Consider the following 27,860-nt stretch of genomic DNA (forward strand, 5'->3'; position numbering starts at 1 on the left):
AAAAAATTTAAGTTGTCCTGCAGGCTCAGGGGGCATCAATGTCAGTGTGAACTATCTGTCCACATGTGAACTAAATGAAATGCTATGGCAGTACACCCAGGAGGATCTCTGCTAACACAGAGACTTAAAAAAGCAAGCCTGCAGTTTGCGAAAATGGACATGAGTAAGCCAAATTCCTTCTGGTAAAGCGTTTTGTGGATAGATAAGACCAAGATAGAGCTTTTTGGTAAAGCACATCATTCCACCAACAACAGAATGAGCCCTGCAAAGAAAAGAACACAGTACCTACAGTCAAATATGGTGGAAGGTCAGAGATGTTTTGAGTTGTTTTGCTGCCTCTGTTTGCAAGGCATCATGAAATCTGAAGATTACCAAAGGATTTTGGGTGTCAATGTAGTGCTCAGTGTCAGAGAGCTGGGCTTGCTTCCTAGGTCTAGCAGGGCAGTGACTCCAAACATACATCAAGAAGCCCCCAGAAATGGATAGAAACAAAGTGCTGGAGAGTTCTGAAGTGGCAGCAATGAGTCCGGATCTACAGGTGCTTCTCACAAAATTAGAATATCATCAAAAAGTTCATTTATTTCAGTTCTTCAATACAAAAAGTGAATCTCATATATTATACAGAGTCATTACACTCAGAGTGATCTATTTCACGTGTTTATTTCTGTTAATGTTGATGATTACGGCTTACAGCCAATGAAAACCCAAAAGTCATTGGTCTTGATAAAACACAGTGGACCTACACCAGCAGATGACATGGCTCCCCAAACCATCACTGATTGTGGACCCTTCACACTAGACCTCCAGCAGCTTGGATTGTGGCCTCTCCACTCTTCCTTCAGGCTCTGGGACCTTAATTTCCACATGAAATGCAGAATTTACTTTCATCTGAACACAACACCTTGGACCACTGACAATAGTCCGGTTCTTTTTCTCCTTGGCCGAGGTTTCGGCCATGACTGTATATGTATGAAGGTGTGGCGGTGTCTATACAGTGTCTGGGTCTTTGTTGGTGATGCCATATACTTTTATGGCTTTTGTGCATTTTTGGGATGCGGGCGTCTTCCCTCCTGTAATCCGCCATCGATGGGACCTGATCGTTTCCAGATAATCCTATTTCTAGTCCACAGTGCACAGTTCTGATTGGATCCTCTTCTGTGATGTCATCAGGTGAACTTCATCATCTTCCTGCGTATAGTGCGCATCCTGGTCCTGAAACTACGAGCCAATCAGATGAGGAGAAGTGATCGCAAGTACAGGTGATAGTGCAGAGCATTGCATCCTAAAAACCATTTCACAGAGCATCCTCCCCTGCACAATACAGAACCCAGCCTGCAGAGCATCCTCCCCTGCACAATACAGAACCCAGCCTGCAGAGCATCCTCCCCTGCACAATACAGAACCCAGCCTGCAGAGCATCCTCCCCTGCACAATACAGAACCCAGCCTGCAGAGCATCCTCCCCTGCACAATACAGAACCCAGCCTGCAGAGCATCCTCCCCAACACAATACAGAACCCAGCCTGCAGAGCATCATCCCCAACAAAATACAGAACCCAGCCTGCAGAGCATCATCCCCTGCACAATACAGAACCCAGCCTGCAAAGCATCATCCCCTGCACAATAAAGAACCCAGCCTGCAGAGCATCATCCCCTGCACAATACAGAACCCAGCCTGCACAGCATTATCCCCAACACAATACAGAACCCAGCCTGCAGAGCATCATCCCCTGCACAATACAGAACCCAGCCTGCAAAGCATCATCCCCTGCACAATAAAGAACCCAGCCTGCAGAGCATCATCCCCTGCACAATACAGAACCCAGCCTGCAGAGCATTATCCCCTGCACAATACAGAACCCAGCCTGCAGAACATAATTCCCTGCACAATACAGAACCCAGCCTGCAGAGCATCATCCCCTGCACAATACAGAACCCAGCCAGCAGAGCATCATCCCCTGCACAATACAGATCCCAGCCTGCAGAGCATTATCCCCTGCACAATACAGAACCCAGCCTGCAGAGCATCATCCCCTGCACAATACAGAACCCAGTCTGCAGAGCATCATCCCCTGCATAATACAGAACCCAGTCTGCAGAGCATCATCCCCTGCGCAATACAGAACCCAGCCAGCAGAGCATCATCCCCTGCACAATACAGAACCCAGCCTGGAGAGCATCATCCACTGCACAATACAGAACCCAGCCTGCAGAGCATCCTCCTCTGCACAATACAGAACCCAGCCTGCAGAGCATCATCCCCTGCGCAATACAGAACCCAGCCTTCAGAGCATCATCCCCTGCACAATAGAGAACCCAGCCTGCAGAGCATCATCCCCTGCACAATACAGAACCCAGCCTGCAGAGCATCATCCCCTGCACAATACAGAACCCAGCCTGCAGAGCGTCATCCCCTGCACAATACAGAACCCAGCCTGCAGAGCATCCTCCTCTGCACAATACAGAACCCAGCCTGCAGAGCATCATCCCCTGCACAATACAGAACCCAGCCTTCAGAGCATCATCCCCTGCACAATACAGAACCCAGCCTGCAGAGCATCATCCCCTGCACAATACAGAACCCAGTCTGCAGAGCATCATCCCCTGCACAATACAGAACCCAGCCTGCAGAGCATCATCCCCTGCACAATACAGAACCCAGCCTGCAGAGCATCATCCCCTGCACAATACAGAACCCAGCCTGCAGAGCATCATCCCCTGCACAATACAGAACCCAGCCTGCAGAGCATCCTCCTCTGCACAATACAGAACCCAGCCTGCAGAGCATCATCCCCTGCACAATACAGAACCCAGCCTGCAGAGCATCATCCCCTGCACAATACAGAACCCAGCCTGCAAAGCATCATCCTCTGCACAATACAGAACCCAGCCTGCAGAGCATCATCCCCTGCACAATACAGAACCCAGCCTGCAGAGCATCATCCCCTGCACAATACAGAACCCAGCCTGCAGAGCATCCTCCCCTGCACAATACAGAACCCAGCCTTCAGAGCATCGTCCCCTGCACAATACAGAACCCAGCCTGCAGAGCATCATCCCCTGCACAATACAGAACCCAGCCTGCAGAGCATCATCCCCTGCACAATACAGAACCCAGCCGGCAGAGCATCATCTCCTGCATAATACAGAACCCAGCCTGCAGAGCATCATCCCCTGCACAATACAGAACCCAGCCTGCAGAGCATCATCCCCTGCACAATACAGAACCCAGCCTTCAGAGCATCCTCCCCTGCACAATACAGAACCCAGCCTGCAGAGCATCATCCCCTGCACAATACAGAACCCAGCCTGCAGAGCATCATCCCCTGCACAATACAGAACCCAGCCTGCAGAGCATCATCCCCTGCACAATACAGAACCCAGCCTGCAGAGCATCCTCCCCTGCACAATACAGAACCCAGCCTTCAGAGCATCCTCCCCTGCACAATACAGAACCCAGCCTGCAGAGCATCATCCCCTGCACAATACAGAACCCAGCCTGCAGAGCATCATCCCCTGCACAATACAGAACCCAGCCTGCAGAGCATCATCCCCTGCACAATACAGAACCCAGCCTGCAGAGCATCCTCCCCTGCACAATACAGAACCCAGCCTTCAGAGCATCGTCCCCTGCACAATACAGAACCCAGCCTGCAGAGCATCATCCCCTGCACAATACAGAACCCAGCCTGCAGAGCATCATCCCCTGCACAATACAGAACCCAGCCGGCAGAGCATCATCTCCTGCATAATACAGAACCCAGCCTGCAGAGCATCATCCCCTGCACAATACAGAACCCAGCCTGCAGAGCATCATCCCCTGCACAATACAGAACCCAGCCTTCAGAGCATCCTCCCCTGCACAATACAGAACCCAGCCTGCAGAGCATCATCCCCTGCACAATACAGAACCCAGCCTGCAGAGCATCATCCCCTGCACAATACAGAACCCAGCCTGCAGAGCATCATCCCCTGCACAATACAGAACCCAGCCTGCAGAGCATCCTCCCCTGCACAATACAGAACCCAGCCTTCAGAGCATCCTCCCCTGCACAATACAGAACCCAGCCTGCAGAGCATCATCCCCTGCACAATACAGAACCCAGCCTGCAGAGCATCATCCCCTGCACAATACAGAACCCAGCCTGCAGAGCATCATCCCCTGCACAATACAGGATACCTCCTTACTAGTGATGAGCGAGTATACTCGTTGCTCCGGTTTTCCAGAGCACGCTCGAGTGGTCTCCGAGTATTTATGACTGCTCAGAGATTTAGTTTTCCTCGCTTCAGCTGCATGATTTACGGCTACTAGACAGCTTGATTGCATGTGGCGATTCCCTAGCAACAAGGCAACCCCCATATGTACTCAGGCTGGCTAGTAGCTGTAAATCATGCAGCTGAGGTGAGGAAAACTAAATCTCCGAGCACTAAAAAATACTCGGAGACCACCCGAGCAACGAGTATACTCGCTCATCACTACCAGTCCTTACAGAGCATCATCCCCTGCACAATACAGAACCCTACCTGCAGAGCATCATCCCCTGCACAATACAGAACCCTGCCTGCAGAGCATCATCCCCTGCACAATTTAGATCCCAACCTGCAGAGCATCATCCCCTGCAGAGCATCTCTTCATAAAGCCAGAGTGTCTTAGAACTTCTCGCTCTGCTCCGCAGGCTGGCCAAGTCCACCCTGACGCTGATTCCGCTCCTTGGGATCCATGAAGCCATTTTCAACCTTATTCCTGAGGAAAGTGCGACGGGCCGAGTGCGATACAGCAAACTGGGCCTGGAACTCCTGCTCAGCTCCGTCCATGTACGACACACCTGCCCTTCTGCCCGGGAGGGAAGGTTTTCACCCCCTCTGCAATCCCTCTGTTATTGCCATTGTGGCAGCTTTTTTTAAATCAGTTTTCGGCACAGACCTTAATTCATTTTGCAGCTGGTGAAGAAAAAATGTACGCCAGCACCCAGCTAACCTGGGCAAGTGTCACTGACGCCTGCACCTGGGTGGCCCGTCTCTGCCAGTACATGTACGGCCGATATGTGCACTCTTGTATTGTGCGGGCTCCGGAGCTGATCCTGTTCGGTACAGTCCAGGAGACGGCTGTGTTATACAGCTGACACTTGAGTCTAACTGCTGTGATCAGAGCAAGCTCCATTGTGAGCTGCCCTACAGCGGCAACATAATTGTGAGGTGCTGATGGCATTGTCATGGCAGCCCGGAGCCCACTGAAGACCCCCGTGTCTGCTATTGTTTGTACACAACTTAATAGGAAATAGGTAAAATGTTATTAATTTTGTAAGGTGAAGAGGAAAATTTAAAAATGAGGGACCACGGGAACTCAAGGGCCCCTATGATCCTGGAGCCACCTTCGGTGCTGCTGACTGTGATTCTCGTTATATATGGCGGTGCATTGTGCCGTTTGCTGAGTAATCTGTCCTCATCTCCGAGGGGCTCATCTGTGAGGGGGCAGGGCCGGACCACTGGTTCTCCTGATATGTGTCCTTTGTGCCATAGAAGTAATGATGGAGAGGTGGGTGAATACTTTTTCACAGCTCTGCAGACCCCACACCACAATGATGTGTTGTTGTGTCTCCTGCAGGGGCTGCTGGTGGCTGTGCTGTACTGTATCTGCAATAAGGAGGTGAGAGCCCCCATCTTGCCCTGACCCTCATTTCCCCACGGCCCCTCCAGCCTCTCATGTTCTTCTCTGCCAGGTTCAGGCCGAGTTGCGCAGGAAGCTACAGGACACATTCAGAGGAGAACACTCGTGCGCTCCCAGATCCCTGCACCCTCCCTCCCAGAAGAGACCACGCTGCCGGGAACCTGAAGTCTGAAAATTCCGGGGCCCAGAATATCCAGGGGCCCAGAAAATCCTCCTCCCAATTATTTATTGCTTGTATGGCCGGTCTGCAGTAAAGTCTGGTACAACACAGCGAGCAACGAGTGATTAATATTCACCTTGCGTTCACACAAATCACCCGTGTCAGACACCAGTGACCAGAGCCAGGGTGTCACATAACAATAGAAGGAGCCAGGGTGTCAGATACAGGAGTCAGGGTGTCAGATAACAATAGCAAGAGCCATGGTGTCATGTACAAGAGTCAGGGTGTCAGATAGCAATAGAAGGAGCCAGGGCGTCAGATACAGGAGTCAGAGTGTCAGATAGAAATAACAGGAGCCACTGTGTCAGTTTCAGGAGCCAGGGTGTCAGATAACAATAGTAGGAGCCAGAGTGTCAGATACAAGAGTCAGGGTGTCAAATAACAATAGCAAGAGCCATGGTGTCACATACAAGAGTCAGGGTGTCAGATAACAATAGTAGGAGCCAGGGTGTCAGATTCATGTGTCAGCATGTCAGATAACAATAGCAGGAGCCAGGGTGTCAGGTTCAGGAGCCAGGGTGTCAGACCAATAGCAGGAACCAGGGTGTCACATACAGGAGTCAGGATGCCCTATAACAATTGCAGGAGCCAGGGTGTCACATACAGGAGCCAGGGTGTCAGATCTCAATAGCAGGAACCAGGGTGTCACATGCGGGACTCAGGATGTCAGATAACAATAGCAGGAGCCAGGGTGTCACATACAGGAGTCAGGATGTCAGATAACAATAGCAGTAGCCAGGGTGTCACGCACAAGAGTTAGGGTGTCAGATAACAATCAATTTCCATTACACCGACTCCACCAAAATGAGCTCCGACTCCACGACTCCGACTCCACAGCCCTGGTCAGATAATAATAGCAGCAACTAGGGTGTCACATACCGGAGCGAGGGTGTCAGATAACAATAGTAGGAGCCAGGGTGTCAGATAACAATTAGTGATGAGCTCGGGTTTTCCTGAGCACGCTCGGGTGGTCTCCCGAGTATTTGTAACTGCTCAGAGATTTAGTTTTTGTTGACGCAGCTGCATGATTTACGGCTGCTAGCCAACTTGAGTACATGTGGGGGTTGCCTGTTTGCTAGGGAATCCCCACATGTATTCAAGCTGTCTATCAGCTGTAAATCATGCAGCTGAGGCAACGAAAAATAATACTCCAAGCACTTACAAATACTCGGAGACCACCTGAGCAACGAGTATACTCGCTCATCACTAATAACAATAGTAGAAGCCAAGGTGTCACATGCAGGTGTCAAATAATAGCAGGAGCCAGGGTGTCAGATACAGGAGTCAGAGTGTCATATAACAATAGCAGGACCCGGGGTGTCAAGTACAAGAATCCGGGTGTTGTATACAGGGGTCAGGGTGTCAGATAACAATAGCAGGAACCAGGGTGAACATACAGGAGCCAGGGTGTCAGATAACATTACTAGGAGCCAGGATGTCAGATACAGGAGTCAGGGTGTCAGATAACAATAGCAGGTGCCAGGGTGTCATGTACAAGAGTCAGGGTGTCAGATACAGTAGTCAGGGTGTCAGATAGCAATAGCAGGAGCTAGGGTGTCACATACAAGAGTTGGGGTGTCAGATACAGGAGTCAGATAACAATAGTAGGAGCCAGGGTGTCACATTCAGGAGCCAGGGTGTCAGATAGCAATAGTAGGAGCCAGGGTATCAGATACAGGAGTCGGGGTGTCAGATAACAGAAGGAAGAAACTGAGAAAGAAAAAAGGGTCTTATCCGGTGACAATGGGGTGTCAGGAAAAGGGTGAATATAGAGATGAAAGTGGAGGTATCACTCATGCGCTGCTGATGGCGAATTATCAGTGAAATACAATTTTTTTTATATATAAACAGGCTTAAGAGTCAACGCCTTTTGAGGTCACGCAGGACCTCTTCATTAGGACAAAAGCTGGACAAAACCAGGGTGTCAGATAACAATAGCAGGAGCCAGGGTGTCGGATACAGGAGTCAGGGCGTCAGATAATAATAGCAGGAACCAGGGTGTCACATACAGGAGCCAGGGTGTTAGATAACAATAGTAGGGGCCAGGGTGTCAGATACAAGAGTCATGGTGTCATGTACAAGAGTCAGGGTGTCAGATACATGATGTCAGATAGCAGGAGCCAGGGTCTCACAAGAGTCAGGGTGTCATAACAATAGCAGGAATCAGGGTATCACATACAGGAGCCAGGGTGTCAGATAACAATAGTAGGGGCCAGGGTGTCAGATGCAGGAGTCAGGGTGTCAGATAATCATATCGGGAACCAGGGTGTAACATACAGGTATCATAACAATAGTAGGCGCCAGGGTGTCAGATAAAGAAGTCAGGGTGTCAGATAACCATAGCAGGAGCCAGGGTCTCACAAGAGTCAGGGTGTCATAACAATAGCAGGAATCAGGGTATCACATACAGGAGCCAGGGTGTCAGATAACAATAGTAGGGGCCAGGGTGTCAGATGCAGGAGTCAGGGTGTCAGATAATCATATCGGGAACCAGGGTGTAACATACAGGTATCAGATAACAATAGTAGGAGCCAGGGTGTCAGATACAGGAGTCAGGGTGTCATATAATAGCATGAGCCAAGGTGTCATGTACAAGAGTCAGGGTGTCAGATACAGGAGTCAGGGTGTCAGATAGCAGGAGCCAGGGTCTCACGCAAAAGAGTCAGGGTGTCAAATACAGGAGTTATGGTGTCAGATAACAATAGTAGGAACCAGGATATCACATACAGGAGTCAGGGTGTCACGTACAAGAGTCAGGGTGTCAGATAACAATAGCAGGAACCAGGGTGTCAGATAACAATAGTAGGAGCCAGGTTGCCAGGAGTCAGCCTGTCAGATAACAATTGCAGGAGTCAGGGTGTCATGTACAAGAGTCAGGGTGTCAGATAATTGTAGGAACCAGGGTGTCACATACAGTAGCCAGGGTGTTGGATAACAATAGTAGTAGCCAGGGTGTCAGATACAGGTGTCAGATAACAATAGCAGGAGCCAGGGTGTCATGTACAAGAGTCAGGGTGTCGAATACAGGAGTCAGGGAGTCAGATAACAATAGCAGGAACTAGTGTGTAACATACAGGAGCCAGGGTGTCAGATAACAATAGTAGGAGCCGGTGTCAGATACAGGAGTCATCGTGTCAGATAGCGGAAGGAAGAAACTGGGAAAGAAAAAAGCGTAATAGGGTCTTATCCGGTGACAATGGGGTGTCAGTATAGACTCACCTTGTTAGGTTGCTGAATGGCTACACATAACGGGCATATAACAGCTGCTGCACAGATACCGGTTAAGAAACAGAGATGAAAACAGAGGTATCACTCATGTGCTGCTGTTTTTATATAAACAGGTTTAAAAGTCAACGCGTTTTGAGGTTACACAGGACCTCTTCATCAGGACAAAACCAGGGTGTCAGGTAACAATAGCAGGAGCCAGGCTGTCACATACAAGAGTCAGGATGTCAGATACAGGAGTCAGGGTGTCAGATAACAATAGCAGGATCCAGGCTGTCACATACAAGAGTCAGGGTGTCAGGTACAGGAGTCAGGGTTTCAGACAACAATAGCAGGAGCCATGGTGTCAGATACAGGAGTCAGGGTGTCAGATAACAATAGCAGGATCCAGGCTGTCACATACAAGAGTCAGGATGTCAGATACAGGAGTCAGGGTGTCATAACAATAGCAGTATCCAGGCTGTCACATACAAGAGTCAGTGTGTCAGATACAGGAGTCAGGGTTTCAGATAACAATAGCAGGAGCCAGGGTGTCAGATACAGGAGTCATGGTGTCAGATAACAATAGCAGGATCCAGGCTGTCACATACAAGAGTCAGGATGTCAGATACAGGAGTCAGGGTGTCAGATAACAATAGCAGGATCCAGGCTTTCACATACAGGAGTCAGGGTGTCAGATAACAATAGCAGGAGCCAGGGTGTCAGATACAGGAGTCAGGGTGTCCAATAACAATAGCAGGATCCAGGCTGTCACAAGAGTCAGGATGTCAGATACAGGAGTCAGGGTGTCAGATAACAATAGCAGGATCCAGGTTGTCACATACTGTACAAGAGTCAGGGTGTCAGATACAAGAGTCAGGGTTTCAGATAACAATAGCAGGAGCCATGGTGTCAGATACAGGAGTCAGGGTGTCAGATAACAATAGCAGGAGCTAGGGTTTCAGATACAGGAGTCAGGGTGTCAGATAACAATAGCAGGAGCCAGGGTGTCAGATACAGGAGTCAGGGTGTCAGATAACAATAGCAGGAGCCAGGGTGTCAGATACAGGAGTCAGGGTGTAACATACAGGAGTCAGGGTGTCAGATACTAATGATGGTGTCAGAGTTTGTGGATACAAGAGTACGATTCTAATGATGGAAGTCTGCATATTTCCGCCATTAGATGCTCGTTCTTCACATTCGCACCGATCCATTGTAGACTATGGAGCTGTTCACATGGCCGTGTTTTTTTGCAAACCTTGTGTACTCAAAACCATAATGGAGATATTTCTGTTTTTCATCCAAGTCACTAGTCAAAATTTGCCATACAAGAAGGTCAGTGACAATCATGGATGCCATCTGTTCACTGTCTGGTTTTAGAATTGTAATGGGCAATTTTTCTTTTCCTGACATTCAAGAAAACGCTGAAGGTAAAAGCGGAAGCACGGAACAAACAGTGATGAAGGCCGGCCTGTATTTATCACATAGAAAAAGTAAAGCGCCTGCATGAGGCTTAATGTTTGATGTCAGGGTGTCAGATACGAACTTTGGAGTCAGGGTGTCAGATACTAAGATTGGAGTCACGGTGTCAGATACTAAGGGTTAACGGGTTAAAAATATGATATTTATGTCTGAACTAGATGGTGGCCTGATTCTAACGCATCGGGTATTCTAGAATATGCATGTCCACGTAGTATATTGCCCAGTCACGTAGTATATTGCCCAGTCACGTAGTATTTTGCCCAGTCACGTAGTATATTGCCCAGTCACGTAGTATATTGCCCAGTCACGTAGTATTTTGCCCAGTCACGTAGTATATTGCCCAGTCACGTAGTATATTGCCCAGTCATGTAGTATTTTGCCCAGTCACGTAGTATAATGCTCCATGCAGTTATGGCCCCATAGATGCCCCATATAATGCTCCATGCAGTTATGGCTCCATAGATGCCCCATATAATGCTCCATGCAGTTATGGCCCCATAGATGCCCCATATAATGCTCCATGCAGTTCTTTATGGCCCCATAGATGCCCCATATAATTCTCCATGCAGTTATGGCCCCATAGATGCCCAATATAATGCTCCATGCAGTTATGGCCCCATAGATGCCCCATATAATGCTCCATGCAGGTATGGCCCCATAGATTCTCCTTATAATGCTCCATGCAGTTATGCCCCATAGATGCCCCATATAATGCTCCATGCAGTTATGGCCCCATAGATGTCCCATATAATGCTCCATGCAGTTATGGCCCCATAGATGTCCCATATAATGCTCCATGCAGTTATGCCCCATAGATGCCCCATATAATGCTCCATGCAGTTATGGCCCCATAGATGTCCCATATAATGCTCCATGCAGTTATGCCCCATAGATGCCCCATATAATGCTCCATGCAGTTATGGCCCCATAGATGTCCCATATAATGCTCCATGCAGTTATGCCCCATAGATGCCCCATATAATGCTCCATGCAGTTATGGCCCCATAGATGCCCCATATAATGCTCCAAGCAGTTATGGCCCCATAGATGCTCCATATAATGCTCCATGCAGTTCTTTATGGCCCCATAGACGCTCCATACAGCATTGTGCCACATGTAATGCTGCTGCTGCAATAATAAAAAAAAAAAAAAAACATACTCACCTCTCGTCGCTGCTCCTCAGAATCCCGTTTCTCGGCACTGACTGTTCAGGCAGAGGGCGGCGCGCACACTAATACGTCATCGCGCCCTCTGACCTACACAGTCACTGCAAGAGGACGGGAAGACGGAGCGGCGGATGGAACGCGGACAGGTGAATATGAAATACTCACCTGCTCCTGACGCTGTCCCTGCCTGTCCCATGGTACCGCAGCTTCTTCGCGCCTGCGCGAGAAGGACCTGCCATGACGTAACGGTCACATGACCGTGACATCATGGCAGGTCCTTCTCGCGCAGGGCCTGTGATGACGTCGCAGTCACATGACCGTGACGTCATGACAGGTCCTTCGCACAAACCATCCTTGCCACCGAAACCTGCCGGCGGAAGGTGAGTATATAATGATTTTTTATTTTTTTAATTATTTTTAACATTAGATTTTTTTACTATTGATGCTGCATAGGGAGCATCAGTAGTAAAAACTTGGTCACACAGGGTTAATAGCGGCGTTACCGCTGGCATTAACCCTGTGTGAGCGGTGACTGCGGGGAGTATGGAGCGGGCGCCGGGCGCTGACTGCAGGGGAGTAGGGAGGGACTAATCGGACTGTGGCCGTCGCTGATTGGTCGCGGCAGCCATGACAGGCAGCTGACGAGACCAATCAGCGACTTGGATTCCATGACAGAAAGAGGCCGCGACCAATGAATATCCGTGACAGAAAGAAAGACAGAAGGACAGACAGATGGACGTGACCCTTAGACAATTATATAGTAGATACTATGCTGATATAACCTGCCTTATGCCCTTTATGATGGATATACTAAGTATAAGAAAACTGACTGAACAACAGTATAATCTGAACTGGTGCATAACCAAAAAAAGTCATATAGCAAATAGATCAATGGCTGCACTCAAAATTTACTGTGCTAAGACAAGGAAATGTGCAATATATGAAATGTGAATAGCATAATGGCTAGGGAAATTTATGAAAAAACACATGAGATTCTTAGCACAATATTTGGCCAAACGTTGTGAGCCCATCCACCAAAACGTCAAGGTGATCTCAGATCGGATGGGTAACTGAGCTGACTGCCTAGTGTGAACACTTACCTATGGCTAATAACATGGTAAAGCCTGCTTTTATAGGGAGCTCAGAACCAACTGTGTATGGATGTAATTAAAATCACAGCATGGTGAAGGGCGAGGCGTTCAAGCCAGAAAAATAGTATATACTAAGTATAAGAAAACTGACTGAACAACAATATACTCTCTGTTATCAGCTATTACAGGCCAGATACTGAATTCTAGCGTTCTTCAATAAGATGAGTGAAAAGAAATGAACTAACTTGTCCCTGATCCCAAATCTCCAGTGCTGAGACCCTCCACAGACATTTACATCCGCACAGCGGACCAGTCTCAGCTGCGGGTCTGATCTCCAGTCTGGAGGGTCCGTGGCCCCTGTATGTGGTTGGTGCTGATGAGCTTCTATCACTCTCAGGTTTGCTTGGTTAATCCTGCAATTGTCCCATGACCTTTGCTGGGATTTAGCCGCTTGTCCCTCAGGGCTCACACTCCATTCCTCTAATCCTATCATTGACCTCTTCTGCAGGGGAGGAGGCTGCGGGATCAGGGTTATAACTTCACTATTTACTCGGCTTTATGTGGAGATTTTAGGATTTGCTCCAATGCTGGGGAAGATTCATTATAACGGTGGAGATCCGGTGACCTTAATATACTGTAAATATACAGTGAGTATGGAAAGTATTCAGACCCCTTTACATTTTTCACTCTTTGTTTCATTGCAGCCATTTGGTAAATTCAAAAAAAGTTCATTTTTTTCTCATTAATGTACTGTACACTCTGCACCCCATCTTGACTGAAAAAAAAAACAGAAATGTAGAAATTTTTGCAAAATTATTAAAAAAGAAAACCTGAAATATCACATGGTCATAAGTCTTCAGACCCTCTGCTCAGACACTCATATTTAAGTCACATGCTGTCCATTTCCTTGTGATCCTCCTTGAGATGGTTCTACTCCTTCAATGGAGTCCATCTGTGTATAATTAAACTGATAGGACTTGATTTGGGAAGGCGCACACCTGTCTATATAAGACCTCACAGCTCACAGTGCATGTCAGACCAAATGAGAATCATGAGGCCAAAGGAACTGGCCAAGGAGCTCAGAGACAGAATTATGGCAAGGCAGAGATCTGGCCAAGGTTACAACAGAATTTCTGCAGTACTCAAGGTTCCTAAGAGCACAGTGGCCTCCATAATCCTTAAATGGAAGAAGTTTGGGACCACCAGAAGTCTTCCTAGACCTGGCCATCCAGCCAAACTGAGGGAGAAGAGCCTTGGTGAGAGACGTAAAGAAGAACCCCCAAGATCACTGTGACTGAGCTCCAGAGATGCAGTAGGGAAATGGGAGAAAGTTCAACAAAGTCAACTATCACTGCAGCCCTCCACCAGTCGGGCCTTTATGGCAGAGCGGCCCGACGGAAGCCTCTCCTCAGTGCAAGACATATGAAAGCCCACATAGCGTTTGCTAAAAAACACATGAAGGACTCCCAGACTATGAGAAATAAGATTCTCTGATCTGATGAGATGAAGAGAGACCTTTTTGGTGATAATTCTAAGTGGTAAGAGTGGAGAAAACCAGGCACTGCTCATCACCTGCCCAGTACAATCCCAACAGTGAAACATGGTGGTGGCAGCATCATGCTATGGGGGTGTTTTTCAGCTGCAGGGACAGGACGACTGGTTGTCATTGAAGGAAACATGAATGCGGCCAAGTACAAAGATATCGTGGATGAAAACCTCTTCCAGAGTGCTCTGGACCTCAGACTTGGCCAAAAGTTCACCTTCCAACAAGACAATGACCCTAAGCACACAGTTAAAATAACAAAGGAGCGGCTTCAGAACAAGTCTGTGACCATTCCTGACTGGCCTAGCCAGAGCCCTGACCTAAACCCAACTGAGCATCTCTAGAGAGACCTGAAAATGGCATCAACGTTCACCATTCAACCTGACGGAACTGGAGAGGATCTGCAAGGAAGTATGGCCGAGGATCCCCAAATCCAGGGGTGAAAAACTTGTTGCATCATTCCCAAGAAGACTCATGGCTGTACTAGCTCAAAAGGGGCTTCTACTCAATACTGAGCAAAGGGTCTGAAGACTTATGACCATGTGATATTTCAGTTTTTCTTTTTTAATAAATTTGCAAACATTTCTACATTTCTGTTTTTTTTCTGTCAAGATGGGGTGCACAGTGTACATTAATGAGAAGAAAATGAACTTTTTTGAATTTACCAAATGGCTGCAATGAAACAAAAAGTGAAAAATTTAAGGGGGTCTAATACTTTCTGCACCCACTGTATAAACTTTATTTTTATTAATAGAAATAAAAGTTAAATTTTATGGTCTTCTAGTGAGGGTTTATTTGGGGTTCTCCCCAATTTGGAAATCACCCACAATTACTTTGAATTTGATAACGAGATATATCTACAGGAACCTTGAACAACAATAGGAAGTAAAATGGCTCCACAGTATGCAAATCTTTTCATGGCCAAACTTGAAAGTGACTTTTTATCCTCATGTCCCATCAGGCCTCTGGCCTACTACCGTTATATTGACAATATTTTAATCATCTAGGCGAAGTCAGACCAAAAGCTAAAGACATTCCATGAACAGTTTAATCAATTTCATCCCACCATCAACTTAACACTCAACTACTTCTGTACTGACATTAAGTTTTTGGACACCATCATTAAGCTGCATAACAATGAAATAGAGACATCCCTGTAACAGAAGACAATCGACCGTCTAACATACCTTAAATGGGACAGTTTCCATCCAAAACATGTAAAAAAACCTGTATTGTCTACAGCGAAGCCATCAGAAGCAATCAGATATGTCCAACCCTACAGAAGGAGACAAACACCTTGATGGCCTCAGAAAGGCCTTTTTGAATCGGCTACCATCTAAGAACTATTGAAAACCAGATTACAAGAGCAACCTGTCACAACTCTGTTGTCAGGTGTCCCGGGACCAAGGGCTCCTACCCTGTCCCTAACGCTAGGGACGCCCTAGCTCGACCTGTACCCTGGATTACTTCTGATGGTGAAGATGCCGAGGCCACATACCTTGCCTTATTTCTTGAATCTGCCCTCAGTCTGTACCCTTTTCCCACCCAGGGAAGAGGGGAGTAGTAGTGTACCTTGATACACCAACCAGACTAATAAGGTAATACGAACAGGAGTGACGAAAAATACAAAACATACAAATATACTGTGATAAAGTCACTGGTGAAGTGCTGAAGGGGACATATGTTTCACTGTGCTTAATGGCGTCAGTGATGTGAAACCCAGAGATTTTCCTCCAGCGCAATAAGTGCTGTGAGTGGTTAACAGCTATTTTATTGAATGTGCTGTTTTCTTTGTGCACAACCATAGAGTGGGTGGGAGGTTGTCCACCTTATCTCCACCCCAGGATGTGGTCTGGGGCTTAAATAGCTGGCCTCGAGAGGCCATCGGGGTTCAGCGTATGGAGAGGAACACTCCAGAGAAGTGGTTATGCTGGAACCAACCTGAACCGTGTGTGTTCTGCTGTGAGTGGTAGTAACCCCGCTACCAGATGGACTGTGCTTTGTATTACCATTTTGTTTTGTTTTCCTATTTTGCCCAGAGGGTTGTGTTTGTTTTACTTCACCTTGGTTTATGCTGACTATAATAACCTAAAGGAAGTTCTTAAGGAGGCAGTGTTCCCGTGTCTACCTCTGTGTACAGCTGACTGAGCTGATCTACCACAATACTCACACATACAACAGAGGATTGTACCGGGAAGTTTAGGATGATGTTAAACCAAAGTAGAAGAAGAAGAAAGGAAATTATCACACTCTCAAAACCAATCTACAGTCACAGATAAATCCACCCAGCGCCTTCTCCAATAACCACCAGCAACAAGCTCCAGCCATGCAACATAAGCTATCTCTCTGACAATGAGTGCTAGCCAGGGCCCAGATTATATAGGAGATAGGAGGGGCTAACAGTGCACAGCTGAGAGACTAAAGGTACCTTCACACTAAGCGACGCTGCAGCAATACAGACAACGATGCCAATCGCTGCAGCGTCGCTGTTTAGTCGCTGTGTGGTCGCTGGAGAGCTGTCACACAGACAGCTCTCCAGCGACCAACTATGCCGAAGTCCCCTGGTAACCAGGGTAAACATCGGGTTACTAAGCGCGGCCCTGCGCTTAGTAACCCAATGTTTACCCTGGTTACCAGTGAAGACATCGCTGGATCGGTGTCACACACACCGATCCAGCGATGTCTGCGGGAGATCCAGCGAAGAAATAAAGTTCTGGACTTTCAGCAACGACCAGCAATCTCACAGCGGGATCCTGATCGCTGCTGCGTGTCAAACACAACGATATCGCTAGCCAGGACGCTGCAACGTCATCGCTAGAGATATCGTTGTAAAGTCGCTTAGTGTGAAGGTACCTTTAGATACAGGAGCTCTCAACTGAGCAGATAAACTCCTGCACTGCCAAAAGATATTAACACTATTTCATAAGAAGGTTAAGTGTTTCTAACCAGTGCAGGAGGAAAAATCAGAAGCTGCGGTCTTCTAGCTCCTCTCTGTCGTGGCAAACCCGTAGTCACCTACAACCCAAATCTGGAGGTGTTAAGGGGAGCTGAATGGAAACGACAACATTTACTACAAAAAGATACCCGATTACAATCCATGTTTCCAGACCCCCCACTACTGTGTTTTAGACAGCCCCCAAATCTAAGAAGCATAATTGTCAGAAGCGCCCTGTCCTCTCCAACAGCTGCAGGAACCTTTCCCTGCAACCAGAAATAATGTAAAACCTGTCCATGTATAATGACCACGGACAAAACAAAGATCCCCAACTCACATCAGGACTACAAGATCCCAGGTACTTTCAGCTGCGTTACTCCTAATGTGGTGTACCTAATCATTTGTACTAAATGTCCAACTGGGGGTCTGGATGTGGGGGAGACGGCAGAAACTGAGAACAAGGATGAACTCTCATTGACACACAGTGAGAGAAAAAATGGATTTACCTGTGGCAATACATTTCTGTCTCCCTGATCACAGCACCATGGACATGAAATTACTTGTATTAAATGGTCATTTCAAATCTCAGCGAGACAGAAGGATCTGGGAGAATAAACTGATGACAGCCTTTGGCACTCTCCGTGCAGGAATGAATGTGTCTCATGGACTTATGTCCTTCTACATCAACTAAAGAATGTGCTCTTCAGACCATGTGGAGGCATCACAATCATGGACTAGACTTCAATCACAGGACAATACAATGTTCACATTCCTTATTTATGAACTGTTGCAATATTTATGGCCACAACTGTTTATCCCTCTCCCATAATGATAGTTCTGCTTCACGTCACTTGTCTTATCTATTGTACTATTCCTGTGTCCTCTTGTGTATAAATATGTGACTCTTCTGATTTTGTGTTATTCTCTGCCGGATGAAGAGACCTGAGTAGTCTTGAGAGTTTGCAAATTGTTTCCGTCAGCTAGCCATTAAAAGGTATCAACCACTGAGGATTCTCAAATATGAGTGCAGCGCCCCAGGGTCCTGGTCGTTGCAGTAATGTCATTCTTCCACCAGGGGGAGTGATGTTACGTCTGAAGGCAATAAAGGAGATCACTTTACCAGGTATCACAAACCATACAACACACTTCACACTCCAGTCCACCGGGGGGAGCTATGCTCCTATTTATTAGGGCACTCGTCACAATTAGGTAAAACTGGTGGTCTGGATAGGAAGTTAGTCAGAAGCTGGCTGAGCTTCACTTAGTCAGCACCTGTCAGGCAGACAGAGAGGAAGGAGGAACATCTAGCAGTTGCCGACAGGGTGGTCCCTGACAGGGGTGGGATCCTGTCAGAGGCCTAGACAGAAGGCCACGGAGCTGCGCCTGCCCGACGTGCGGCAGCATCCTAAGAAAGAGACACGAACAGCGAATTGTATTGTAGAGGGTGAGAAATGAAGTCATAGCAAAAGGAGAGGAAACCAGAAGGAGTTCTGCCCTGCAAAAGGCTGCCGGAACACCAAGGGAGCAATCGTCTCCAAGCCTTGCTCCAGAGACCGGCAGGACAGCTAAGGCTACGTTCACATTTGCGGTCAGCGCCGCAGCGTCGGGCGCCGCAGCGTCGCCGCATGCGTCATGCGCCCCTATATTTAACATGGGGGCGCATGGACATGCGTTGTGCTGCGTTTTGCGCCGCATGGCCGCAAGCGTTGGACGCAAGAAACGCATCAAATTGCATTTTTTTTGCGTCCAACTTTCGGCCAAAAAGGACTCATGCGGCGCAAAACGCAGCGTTTTAGCGTGCGTTTTGCTGCGTTTTTGTTTGCGTTGTGCGCTGCGGCGCCGACGCTGCGGCGCACAACGCAAATGTGAACGTAGCCTAATTCCACGTTACCTGCCCGACGTATACCCAGGAGGCACGGTGGCAACTTGTGGGGGCCGGGGCATCTCTAGGGTCCCTGTAAAAAGCCTCAGGCCATCAGTCATACGGGTTTGTTCCTATCCATCTGGGGGACAGAAAGAGAGACATAACATCTAGAACACCAACATCAGTTGTGAGGACCTTACCGTGAAGCTCAGCAGGGAGGTACTACAACACCCAGGCGCTAGAGGAAGGCTATTGAATTACACCTGGATAAGGGGACTCTGGATTTGCCTTCAGACCGGCCGGACTCTGCCTACCCTGTGGTCCGTACCCTGGACTGTGGATGCTGAAGCCTTCAGTAAAGGTAAAGAGACTGCAACCTTGTGTCCTTGTTCTTCACTGGGCCTCACACCATTCACCATCTACACTCTGGGAAGCCCTGGGGATACACTTCACCTGTGGGAAGGTATACCATCTAGCTGCCATCACATCATCCCCAGCGGACCCCTAAGCAGCATCGGTCACCCTGACCGAATACCACAGGTGGCATCACGAACATTATCCCTTTAAAGACCTTTCTTCCTTCTACGTGGACGTCCCTAGGGCCATGGACCGGGTCGGGCCGCCGTGACATCCCCGCCGAGAACCGAAGGACCCAGTACCGAGTACCCCACAGCCCTACCGGGGCGCTCCATGAATATGTTTCTATCTACTGGCTAACACGATAAAAAGATATATATATTTTCTGTATCACGTCTTCTCGTCACTTGTACAGAGGTTATGGAAGATCCTGCAGGAGGTTGTGCCAAACATCATGGAGAGCTGATCCCAGATCTTCTGTGTATGAGGTTTGTGCGGATCTGTCTCTTGTGATCCCGGACAGAAAGGATGATGGGCAGCACGGTGGCTCAGTGGTTAGCATTGCAGCGCTGGGGTCCTGGGCTCACTTCCCACCAAGGACAATATCTGCAAGGAGTTTGTATGTTCTCCCCGTGTTTCGTGGGTTTCCTCCGGGTTCTCCGGTTTCCTCCCACATTGTGAGCCCCATCGGGGACTGTGATGATAATGTGTGCACACTGTAAAGCGCTGCGGAATATGTTGGCGCTATATAAATAAAAAGATTCTTATTATGTGCGGTCAGGGCTCCAGGGCCGGGTCATCATTTCTGTCCCATCATGTGAATGGATCGGTGAACAAGTGCTGCCAACTGGCTTGTAGCAGATCGGTAACAGTCTGGAGTCACCTTGTATAAATGTTTGTGGGTGACGGAATAGGTCAGCTTTTTGGACCCAAAGTCTTCTTTTTACCCAGGGTCCTGCCTGTTGGATGTGGAGGGAGGGGGCACATACTTTTTTTCCCGTACACTGAGTGTTGTATACAGAGCAGAATCCTGGTGATTGTGGGCAGTGAAGAACAGGTGGGTGATATTAATCCGCTGTAACATGACGTCATAGTTCTGCTCGTGTCTGATTACTTGGGGCGGGGATTATCAGAGATACAATGTAACACCTGACATTCCACAAACCCCGCCCTCCTGTTATTGCTGGGGGCGGAGGTCGAGTTACACTGTAGCGTCCGACTTTAGGGACCCGCACGATGTTCCTTCAGCCGCAGAGCGGGGCCTCTGGTCTGCACTGCGGCTCTACGGATCTCTCAGGCTGTTGCGCTTTCACCACGAGCCCTAACCCAGCCGGGGAGTTTCCATATAAGGAGATGCCCGGATTCACGGCCGCTGATTGGCTGCTCGCTCCTCCTGTTGCTGTCCGTCACGGGAGTGCACTCAGCGTGGGAGCCAGAAAGAGGCTGTCCCTTTAAGAGGTCAGGTGACTCCCCTCCCTGAGTGACAGCTCCTCGGGTGTCCCGGGAGTCAGCGGGCGAGACCCGGGTCACCGGAGGAAAATCCCGGCACCGGAGGCCTCCCGGATTATTAACCCCATTAGCGCAGGGTCATGGTCAGCAGCAAGCGGCAGGTGAGACAGGTGTCGCCCATTATCCGGGCAGGGAGCGGGCGAGGGCCGCTGTGTGATCCTGATCCTCGGGACTGTGGCCTGTATTCCCGTAGTGGGGTCCCCCGGTGTCAGGTGACTGATGTCCCGGGCCTCCGGTTACTGGGGCCTGGTGTCCGGGTTAGAGCATGCTGGGATCTGTGGTCCACCATCACTCCCATCATTGTCCTGCCCTGAGCATGCTGGGATCTGTGGTCCACGATTACTCCCATCATTGTCCTGCCCTGAGCATGCTGGGATCTGTGGTCCACGATTACTCCCATCATTGTCCTGCCCTAAGCATGCTGGGATCTGTGGTCCACCATCACTCCCATCATTGTCCTGCCCTGAGCATGCTGGGATCTGTGGTCCACCATCACTCCCATCATTGTCCTGCCCTAAGCATGCTGGGATCTGTGGTCCACCATCACTCCCATCATTGTCCTGTCCTGAGCATGCTGGGATCTGTGGTCCACCATCACTCCCATCATTGTCCTGTCCTGAGCATGCTGGGATCTGTGGTCCACCATGACTCCCATCATTGTCCTGCCCTGAGCATGCTGGGATCTGTGGTCCACCATCACTCCCATCATTGTCCTGCCCTGAGCATGCTGGGATCTGTGGTCCACCATTACTCCCATCATTGTCCTGCCCTGAGCATGCTGGGATCTGTGGTCCACCATCACTCCCATCATTGTCCTGCCCTGAGCATGCTGGGATCTGTGGTCCACCATCACTCCCATCATTGTCCTGCCCTGAGCATGCTGGGATCTGTGGTCCACCATCACTCCCATCATTGTCCTGCCCTGAGCATGCTGGGATGCCGGGATCCACCATCACTCCCATCATTATCCTGACCTCTGGGCATGCTGGGCTCTGTGGTCCACCATCACTCCTATCATTGTCCTGACCTCGGAGCATGCTGGGATCTGTGATCCACCATCATTGGCCTAACTCCTCATCCGTGTTCTGTTGCAGATCTGACGTCATGGATCCCCGGCTGCCGTCTCCTCTTCACCTGTGGAGTCCAGGTCCGTTTGGTGCTTTTCCTATGAGCAGCACCTCAGCAGAGAGTGGTGACAGTGCAGGGGCCGCGGAGGAGAGGGCCCCTCCCCCGGAGAGCGCTGAGTGCCCGCGGAGCGGCGATGACCGTGTCCTCTTGGATACGTGGTATGTTATCAAGCCCGGAAACACCAAGGAGAAAGTGGCCTTCTTTGTGGCTTATCAGTGCGCGGGGAGCTGCTCGTCCCCCCGGCTCGGAGGGGCGAAAGTCAAAGGTCGGTGGAGCGCAGGGGGCAGCTCCAGGGCAAAGAGACGTCGCCATGCTGTAGATCTAGAAGCCCCTCCCTCGGTAGCGGAGATGGTGGCTCGTGCGGAGGGCCGAGGGGCCGACGCTGCCCCAGCCAGACCCCCGCTGGTCCTGGTGACGTCTTCTGAAGATGGCGCGGAGGCTCACTGCCGCAGTGTGGCCGAGGCTGTGGCCCAGTACGAGGCCGAGCAGGCAGAGCGAGAAGTCCGCATTGCCTTCCGCGTGGCCGAGAGGCCTGGAGACCCCATCACGTGTGACCTGTACCAGCTGCTGAGTCCGGAGCCGCACCGCGTCTGTGTCCTGCTGGAAAAGATGGAGTCGCCGCAGGCGGAGAGCGCGGAGGAGGCGCAGGCGGCCGCGGTGGCGGAGTCCGGCTTCCACGTAGACCTGGTGCTGACCGGAGCCGTTGACCGTTGTGTCTTTTATGGGGGGGAGGCCAATGAGACAGAACCGCTCCCTGGACAGCTCTTCTTCCCGCACCTCTCCGCTGCTCCTCCGCCCCCGCCGCCTCCTCCGCCGCCTGTCCCTCCTCTCTGCCGCCTCTACCGCCATGTCTCCCATAACTTTCTGGAGATCCGGTTCCAGGTTCAGCGCCTTCTCCAGCCGCGGCTTTACCTCCCGTCATTACCGGACCACGTGCTCCTGGCGATCTTCAGCTACTTGTCCACGCAGTCACTGGCTGCCATAAAGTGCACGTGTCGGCGCTTCCGGGCGCTGATTGAGGACTATGGGGTGCGGCCGTGTGACTCTCGCTGGAGCCAGCACCCCCTCTATCGGGAAGACCCCTGCAAACAGTGTAAACGGATTTACAAACGTGGCGATGTGTCCATGTGCCGCTGGCACCCCAAGCCTTACCACCACGACCTGCCCTACGGACGCTCCTATTGGATGTGCTGCCGCCAGCCCGACCGTGCGGCCCCCGGCTGCCAGCTGGGCCTTCATGACAATAACTGGGTGCTTCCGGGAGAAGGGACTCGGGTGAAAGGGCGAGGACGCGGGGAAGGGGACGAGGGGAGGTGAAGTCCGGGGGACCTGACTGAGTGAATAAAAGGGATTATTTATGAAGTGCTGTGGTGCTGCTGCGTCGTACTGTGGAGACCCCCGATATCCTGCACAGTGATCCAGGAGAGGAATAGGGCAAGTCTCCCCCTGTACATCGGGGCCCGACCGGGAGCTGTGACTACAGCACCCATCTGAGCCACGGTGAGGACCATACTAGGTGTCCTCCAAACTTCCCACAATAAATCATGAACGGTATAAAAATGTGGATGAGTATTGCCTAATTATTAGCTGGGGGTCTGCACTGGTGCGGTGGGCGCCCGTATCCACAGGGTCAGCGACAGCACAGACGGCTCAGTACCTGCACAAGGCTGCACTATCGCCTCTGGCTGAAGTTGTGGGGTGCGGTGACCTCATCATGAGGCCGATTTGTGCCAGGAGCCCGAGTATCAAAAGTCTGCGGCCCCTGCCCGCTCCAAGGGGGGGATAGGGATCGGCCACATGTCCAGCACTGGTGGGTGACAATGGCTATATGGGGCCTGATATCAGGAACGCTCTATTGTAGACGACAGTCTGACATGCTCTGCTATTTCCAAGACCTCTGCTTCTTGGCAGTGAATGTTATAATGCTGCTCATGGGGGGTCGTACATTGTAGGGGGGGTCGTACATTGTAGGGAGGGGGGATTGTACATTGTAGGGAGGGGGTTGTACATTGTGGGGAGGGGGAGTAGTACATTGTAGAGGGGGTCATGCATTGTTTTGATGGGGGGGGGGTCGTACATTGTGGGGAGGGGGGTTGTACATTGTAGGGGGGGGTCATATATTGTTTTGATGGGGGGTCATACATTGTAGGGGGGGTCTTCCATTGTGGGGAGGGGGGGTCGTCCATTGTGGGGAGGGGGGTAGTACATTGTAGGGGGGGTCGTCCATTGTGGGGAGGGGGGTAGTACATTGTAGAGGGGGTCATACATTGTGGGGAGGAGGGGTTGTACACTGTAGGGGGGGTTGTACATTAAAGGGGGGGTCGTACATTGTAGGGAGGGGGTTGTACATTTGTACATTGTCGCAGGTGGCATCACCACTGAGCATTGTCCAGATACATTGTAACAGCCTCCTAATATGGGTCCTGCGCTTGCTATAATGTATCCGCAGATCAGGACTTGATTCAGAGCGGATCTGCAGCGCCGCCATGTCTGGATCCGCAGGGTCAGAGGTCACTGCATAAGACTCCACTATAGATTTCTGCTTGCATCCTCCCCTGACTGGTCCTGCTCGAACAGCAGAGGGTTCGTCACAGTGTGCGGTTTCCCCATTCCTCTTGCTGCCATAATGGTGGCTCTGATCTGAACATTGCGGACCCCGAACAACAGCGTCCAGTTTAATGGATTCTACGGCTCTGGTGATTTTGAGGGTAAGCTATGTGCAGACGTTGCGGATTTCCTGCAGATCTGCAGCTTTTTTTCTGTGCAGAAATGCTGCAGATCTGCAAGTGATTTACAGTACAATGTAAATCAATGGCAAAAAAATGCTGTGCTAATGCTATGTGCACACGTTGCGGATTAGCTTTAAGAATTTCTGGTGCGGATTCTGCCTCTCCTGGCAGAAAACGCAGCTGCGCATTTGTCACGTTTTTTGTGTGTTTTTGCTGCGGTTTTCTTGCGGATTTGCTGCGGTTTTTACCCCTGCAGTTTTCTATAATGGAATGGGTACAAAAACGCTGCAGATTCACAAAAAAGAAGTGACATGCTACTTCTTTTAAACCGCAGCGTTTCCGCAACGTGTGCACAGCATGTTTTTTACTGTACTGTAAATCAATTGCGGATCTGCAGCGTTTCTGCACCTTAAAAAACGCTGCGGATCCGCAGAGAATCCGCAACGTGTGCACATAGCCTAATGGTGCGGAAAAATCTGCCCGGAAAATGCAGCAGATTCAAAGAAGGACCATGTCAATTTTTTGTGCAGATCTGCTGCCTTTCTGCACCCATTCCATATTCGAAATCTGCAGGGGTAAAAAAAGGAAGAAATCCGCACAAAAATCTGCATCGTGTGCACATACCAAAAAAAGCACAGATTCTGACCTGTGTTTTCTTCCAAGAAATGCAGAATCTGCACACAAAATTCCACAGTCAAATCCAACGTGTGCACATAGCCTAAAAACGTCCATAGGAAAAGGAGCGGGACTTTGGGCAGAAATCCCAGGATGCACCTGGTCTAGTGGTGTCCACCGTGCTGCACCCTGCTGCTGCTCTCCCTGAGAGGCTCCAGTATGAGCTCGGCAGTAATTAACTGCTTGTTGTGCAGCACAGGGGGAAATAGGAACCAAGTGTCTTTCTATAGAGCTTAGCCCCGCCTCATTACAGGGCGTGGCCATAGTCAACCACTCCCCCGCTGTCACAGCCTGCTTTATCTACTATATAATTGTCTAAGGGTCACTTCCGTCTTTCTGTCTGTCCTTCTGTCACGGATATTCATTGGTCGCGGCCTCTGTCTGTCATGGAACCCAAGTCGCTGATTGGTCGTGGCAAAACAGCCACGACCACGACCAATCAGCGACGGGCACAGTCTGGTGGAAAAATGGCCGCTCCTTCCTCCCCGCAGTCAGTGCCCGCTCCATACTCTCCTCCAGTCAGCGCTCACACAGAGTTAATGGCATCGGTAACGGACCGCATTATGCCGCGGTGTAACGCACTCCGTTACCGCTGCTATTAACCCTGTGTGACCAACTTTTTACTATTCATGCTGCCTATGCGGCATCAATAGTAAAAAGATCTAATGTTAAAAATAATAAAAAAACAAAATCGTTATATACTCACCGTCCGTCGGCCCCTCGGATCGACAACAGGCCTTTCCTGCTCGCGACGCTCCGGTAACCGGTCCATGCTGCGATTTCGCGAGATGATGACGTAGCGGTCTCGCGAGACCGCAATGCACTCTTGAGACCAGAGCGCATGAGCAGCGTCGGTAACCGCTTGGCTTGGATCCGGGGGCTCCGGAAGCTGAGTGTATAACTATTTTTTATTTTATTTCTTTTTTTTAACAGGGATATGATGCCCACATTGCTATATACTATGTGGGCTATGCAATATACTACGTGGGCTGTGCAGTATACTACGTGGGCTGTGCAATATACTACGTGGGCTGTGCTATATACTACATGGGCTGTGCAATATACTACGTGGGCTGTGCAATATACTACGTGGGCTGTGCAATATACTACGTGACTGGGCAATATACTACATGGGCTGTGCTATATACTACATGGGCTGTGCAATATACTACGTGGCTGGGCAATATACTACATGGGCTGTGCTATATACTACATGGGCTGTGCAATATACTACGTGGCTGGGCAATATACTACATGGGCTGTGCAATATACTACGTGGCTGGGCAATATACTACATGGGCTGTGCTATATACTACATGGGCTGCGCTATATACTACGTGGCTGGGCAATATACTACATGGGCTGTGCTATATACTACATGGGCTGTGCTATATACTACGTGGCTGCGCTATATACAACGTGGCTGTGCAATATACAACGTGGCTGCGCAATATACAACGTGGGCTGCGCAATATACTACGTGGCTGCGCAATATACTACGTGGCTGCGCAATATACTACGTGGCTGCGCAATATACGTGGGCTGGGTAATATACTACGTGGCTGGGCAATATACGTGGGCTGGGCAATATACGTGGGCTGGGCAATATACAACGTGGGCTGCGCAATATACTACGTGGCTGCGCAATATACGTGGGCTGGGTAATATACTACGTGGCTGCGCAATATACGTGGGCTGGGCAATATACTACGTGGCTGCGCAATATACATGGGCTGGGCAATATACTACGTGGGCTGGGCAATATACAACGTGGGCTGCGCAATATACAACGTGGGCTGCGCAATATACAACGTGGGCTGGGCAATATACAACGTGGGCTGGGCAATATACTACGTGGGCTGGGCAATATACTACGTGGGCTGCGCAATATACAACGTGGGCTGGGCAATATACATGGGCTGGGTAATATACTACGTGGCTGCGCAATATACATGGGCTGGGCAATATACAACATGGGCTGGGCAATATACATGGGCTGGGCAATATACTACGTGGGCTGGGCAATATACAACGTGGGCTGCGCAATATACAACGTGGGCTGGGCAATATACAACGTGGGCTGGGCAATATACTACGTGGACTGTGCTATACACTACGCATACATATTCTAGAATACCTGATGCGTCAGACTCGGGCCACCATCTAGTACTTTATAATAATCTGGTGACTAGAACGGTCCCCTCGTCCGGTAACGGAGACCCCCTCGGGAGATATGGCGACTGCTGTTACCTAGCGACAACAAGCGGCCTGACGACCAATGAGGGCGCAT

At 49.7% G+C, this 27,860-nt stretch overlaps 2 protein-coding genes and 1 long non-coding RNA gene across 8 annotated transcripts in view; 2 read left to right on the forward strand and 1 right to left on the reverse strand.

Moving 5' to 3' along the window:
- The window catches only part of GIPR (gastric inhibitory polypeptide receptor), a 117,226-nt gene extending 111,288 nt beyond the window's left edge, over positions 1-5,938 (forward strand). For 4 of the 6 annotated variants that reach the window (XM_077286398.1, XM_077286397.1, XM_077286399.1 and 1 more), the window contains 4 exons: positions 1,171-1,259; positions 4,676-4,814; positions 5,605-5,646; positions 5,720-5,938. In XM_077286398.1, coding sequence (XP_077142513.1) covers positions 1,171-1,259; positions 4,676-4,814; positions 5,605-5,646; positions 5,720-5,839 — 390 coding nt within the window. In that variant the 3' untranslated portion in view covers positions 5,840-5,938. The remainder of the gene's footprint in view (positions 1-1,170; positions 1,260-4,675; positions 4,815-5,604; positions 5,647-5,719) is intronic. The other 2 variants (XM_077286400.1, XM_077286401.1) reach the window with 2 other exon arrangements.
- LOC143806239 (uncharacterized) overlaps positions 1-20,556 on the reverse strand; it is a 36,225-nt gene extending 15,669 nt beyond the window's left edge. The window contains exon 1 of the long non-coding RNA XR_013221415.1: positions 20,413-20,556. This is a non-coding gene — a long non-coding RNA (uncharacterized LOC143806239). The remainder of the gene's footprint in view (positions 1-20,412) is intronic.
- Positions 20,557-20,903: 347 nt separating this feature from the next.
- On the forward strand, positions 20,904-23,726 carry FBXO46 (F-box protein 46). Its single transcript, XM_077286419.1, has 2 exons — positions 20,904-21,139; positions 22,133-23,726. Exon 2 carries the CDS (start codon positions 22,143-22,145, stop codon positions 23,481-23,483), a length of 1,341 nt encoding a protein of 446 aa, XP_077142534.1. The 5' UTR covers positions 20,904-21,139; positions 22,133-22,142; the 3' UTR covers positions 23,484-23,726.
- The last annotated feature ends 4,134 nt before the right edge of the window (positions 23,727-27,860 follow it).

Source organism: Ranitomeya variabilis, chromosome 2 (assembly GCF_051348905.1).
Source record: "Ranitomeya variabilis isolate aRanVar5 chromosome 2, aRanVar5.hap1, whole genome shotgun sequence".
Classification (NCBI taxonomy): Eukaryota; Metazoa; Chordata; class Amphibia; order Anura; family Dendrobatidae; genus Ranitomeya; species Ranitomeya variabilis.